Source organism: Cyprinodon variegatus, unplaced genomic scaffold (assembly GCF_000732505.1).
Source record: "Cyprinodon variegatus isolate N-32 unplaced genomic scaffold, C_variegatus-1.0 Scaffold1707, whole genome shotgun sequence".
Taxonomy (NCBI): Eukaryota; Metazoa; Chordata; class Actinopteri; order Cyprinodontiformes; family Cyprinodontidae; genus Cyprinodon; species Cyprinodon variegatus.
The window spans coordinates 48,033-52,275 of record NW_015152160.1 but is presented as its reverse complement, the minus strand read 5'-3'; the positions used below and the strand labels follow the sequence as shown (position 1 = coordinate 52,275).

General features: G+C 35.1%; 1 protein-coding gene across 1 annotated transcript in view; it reads right to left on the bottom strand.

Annotated features, from left to right (window-relative positions):
• Positions 1-1,353: 1,353 nt before the first annotated feature.
• The window catches only part of LOC107104361 (solute carrier family 22 member 4-like), a 10,337-nt gene continuing 7,447 nt past the window's right edge, over positions 1,354-4,243 (bottom strand). Inside the window, exons 4-9 of the mRNA XM_015404354.1 lie at positions 3,806-3,960; positions 2,655-2,826; positions 2,187-2,313; positions 1,998-2,098; positions 1,577-1,791; positions 1,354-1,361 (exon numbers count right to left, since the gene is read on the bottom strand). Of these exons, the coding sequence (XP_015259840.1) occupies positions 1,354-1,361; positions 1,577-1,791; positions 1,998-2,098; positions 2,187-2,313; positions 2,655-2,826; positions 3,806-3,960 (778 nt within the window). The remainder of the gene's footprint in view (positions 1,362-1,576; positions 1,792-1,997; positions 2,099-2,186; positions 2,314-2,654; positions 2,827-3,805; positions 3,961-4,243) is intronic.

Below are 4,243 nucleotides of genomic sequence, written 5' to 3'. Positions count from 1 at the left end.
AAATCTGTAAACAGACCAAAATGAAGGACAATAAGAAGGAACTGATTTATCTATCAGTCTGGAATCAGAAAAGCAATTTTAAACAAAAATAATAACTTATACGTCTTTGGAATGTGGTAACAACATCAAAGCTTAAAGGGAATATAAAGCATTAGTTACTTCAGTTTTGTGATCAATGTTTATGATAAATAAATACATAAGGTAGATAATGATAAAAAAAAATAATTACTGAGACAGAGTAAAGTAAACAAAAAAAGCATATTGGCAGGGTTTTTTTATTCCAAAACCACCGTTGACCAACTAGAGCACATGTATTGTTTTATATTGTTGGAAAAAAAAAAAAAATTGAGGAAATATTTCACCCTACTTAGACAAAAATGAAGGTTTTGGAAGTTTTTGTTACATCTAGTACCATCTAATTATGTGAAATTAATGCCCTCTTTTACAAAAGAATACCATGCCAAAGGTCAAACGCATTTGTGTTAAATTGATGGTAATTTGCTGCTTCAGAACCTGGACAAGTTGCTATTACTCATTAAACACTTTAATGTGGTTGCTGTAAAAATAAAAAGAATGAAATAAGAATTTAAGTTCCTGCTCAGTGATGTAAATGACTCATTTTTATCGCTGAGTCGTAGCTATTCCTGCAAGGTTTGACACAATCAACTATTAGGTTTAGGAGGAAATTACTTTCTCACTTCAGGCCAAGATCATTGGTGTGACTTCTTAAAAAAATACAAAGAAAATCATTCTTTTCTCAAATAAGTTTGTTTTATATACAATCAGCATTTATAACTTCACTGCACAATCATTTGTCACCCTTGAAATGATAATTAATTGATAAATTGATAAATGAATCCTGATATACTTTATCAAAAATAAGCACAGTGATAAAGTGGTATATCAGTTACTGACACATTTTTTACTTGATAATACCAGTTAGAGGTATACGAGGGCGTTCAATAAGTAATGCCCCTGGCCCACTTCCAGATGTTTGATTGAGCTGAAATTTTGCATGTGAAGTATTTTAAATCTCTATAGATTAAATAGCAAACTTCAGCTCTGAACTAATTGTGGTTTCTGATTTACTGGTGTTAAAACTGAGTCAAGTCTGAGTTTTTGCATTTGAAAGGACGCACTCAATGGTAGACTTTTGATCAAATGAAAGTAACTTATAGTGATAATGTCCCATAATATAACATTGTAAAACATTTTGCAAGGTCATATAATGGGCATTATCACCATATGTTACTTTAATTTCATCAAAAGTCTCCTGTGGTGTGAGTCCTTTTCAATAGAAAAACCGAATCACTGCTTAACATTCAACAGGCTCCAGTTCAGACTTTACTCAGTTCAAACACCTGTAAGTCATAAACCACAAATAGTTCAGAGCTGTAATTTGCTACTTAATTTATAGAGTTTTAAATAACGTCACGTGCAAAATTTCAGCTCGATCAAACATCTGGAAGTGGGTCTGGGGCATTACTTATTGAATGGCCCTCTATCTTTAATATGTTTCTGAAAAAGTCAGAGTGTTCGGTGATAAAGGTGCTTCTTATATACTTATCACACTCACTGTTCATGGTGAGCTGGATAAGAAAAAGTGCCAGTGCCCCCAGAAGGGAGAAGCTGACAAATGAAAGACGGCGAGGACACTTTCGGGCAGCCAGCCAGCTGGCAAAGTATGCTGGGAGCTCCACAGCTGTGAGCAGGAAGTAGTTCAGATAGGGGTTTCCATACAAAGAAGAGGTACTAAAGGACAGGCCAAAGTAGCTGACACTCACAGAAAACCTGGAAAAAAAAAACAAGACAAACTGACACAGCTTTAATTTATTCATTTTTGGATCAATAAAGTAACTGAGTCTGTAGCATCATATGGAGAAAAAAACGGTTAAAAATATTGCATTTTTCTGTAAGATTTTCAGCTTGGCTGCAGTGATCATAAAGATGTTTTCCACAGAGTTTGCTTTATTTTTAAGGAAACATTTGCTGCTCACCAAATAATCCACAGTTTTATCGTTACATTTCGAATTTTTGCCTTCTTCAACAGGTCCAGGAACCTGACCGACTCTGGCTCCTGTCTTTCAGTTTTTTCAGCCTGCAGAGTAAAACAGAAACACATCAATATCTCACCAACAGCTAATTGGAGCTTCTTGAGCTGAAGTTCAGTTGGTGTTTTTTTTTACTTTGGAAGTGTCGAAAATGACAGGTGGGGCTTCCACTCTGTTCTCCAGAGCAGCTAACCTCAGCAGACGTGTGGCCTCTTGCAAGCGGCCATGAGACAGCAGCCAGCGAGGAGATTCTGGAATCATCCTAATGGATATTTATAAACATTTAGAGCTGGGCATGAAATTATATTAACACAATCAAAAAAGGAAAAATGCACTTCAGTTCCAAAAAACAGCACTTTGCAAATATATTTAAAGTATTGTGTTAAAAGTCACTCCTTCAGCTGAGAGAGGTCTTTTATTATTTTTTTTATCTCTCAGCAATAAAAACTACAGACAGTAGAAGCATCTTTATTGCAGTGTTTCAGGAAATTTCACTAGTTTATGATTAAGATTATGCTACTTGATGTTAGACCAGTCTTCAATGCATTGTGATCCACATTCACCTTCCACAGGGAAGTAAATGTTGTAGTTAGACCATCTTACCACCAGAGGGGGATACAAGCCAAGCCAGGTAAAGCCATGATGAGGGACAGGTATCTCCAGCTCCTGACCAGGTATGCAGTTGCAGTCAGAAGCATCATGGAGAACACAAAGGCAAAAGGCTCACCCAGACTGCAGAAAAGGACTCTGCTTGAGCCCACAAGGATTTCTGAGCCTGTGAATAAAACACTCGCATAAATCAAAGGATTTTACTCCTATTTTTCTTTTATTATTATCTAGCATAAGAGATGCACTGAGCCCATTTTTTCCCAATCTAATCTGGTACAGATACAGTTGGACCTAAACATAATTCAATCATCCAAAGCGTATCGACCGATATCCGATACCGATCCAATTCAACTTTCTAATGGATGAACCACATAAACATTGTTCAAAATAGGTATCAAATGAACACAGATATAAATGTACTTTTTATTATTTCTTAACACGTAAACAGAAAAAAAGAAAGAAATAGCAGTTTCATTGGAAGTGAACTTGATTGGATCTCTGATATCCAATCCAGCTAATTAGTCAATATCAGAGACAATATCCGATCCAGGTAATCGACTCAGTGCATTTCTATATCTAGCATAAATTAATTATTCAGCTCATTGTTAAAGTTTAATATATAATGTATGCTAATCATTTACAAAATGACAAAAAATCCAACATTCAATCACATTGTTTACAGCTAACAGCTAAGAGCTAACATGCTCTTTATGCTCTTTATATACAGCTTACATTTGTTCCTTCTAAATATTCATATTCTCCTCTTTATTTATGTTAATTGATTATTTATACATTGTGTAGGTGCATAGTAATTATATTGTTAAAACACTTTACAGTACAGTATTTTACTTGTTTTTTTTTTTTGTTTTAACTCTTCACTATTGTTACATTTCATACACTCTTCTAAGGTCCACATTTGTGTGACCATTGCTGCTGTAACACCAGTATTTCCCAATTGTGGGACAATTCTATTCTGTTTGCTTGACTATGTGTAGAACCACTAATTGTCAATAAGGCATTTTTTAATTTTGATTCTGATCAGAAATTCGATGATTTAACTTTGGTGACCAAGGGTTAACTGGTTTCAGCTGCTTTGACTTGTAAATTAGGATACAGAGAGATTAAAGATGTATGATTATACCTACCCAATACAAACACAGCTATGTATGAAGCAATCTGACCCAGACCCTGCATAAAAAAAAGAACAACGAAGATCGGCCAGGATGGTGCGAAAGCCACGGCGCTGCTGAAGACACTGAGGATGGCGATGGATCCAAAGAGGACAGGCTTCCTGCCGAACCTGCAGCACCAGCACAGGGAAGGATGCAGACATAAAAACAACATTTACGGTCATGGGAAAAAGGAGTTAGCCTTATAGTTTCAATCACAAATCATTCAACCTGCACTGGAAATTTTGTTTATTGGTTAATAGTGCAATTTAACCTCAAATTTAAAGTTGAATTTGGATGAAATACTTATTTTAGATCTACCAAGCAAAATAAAGCTTTTTTAAATTTCTTTTGCAAAGATATAACAATTTTAACTTTTACAAAAAGCAAATAGACAGTTTTACATTTCAATCT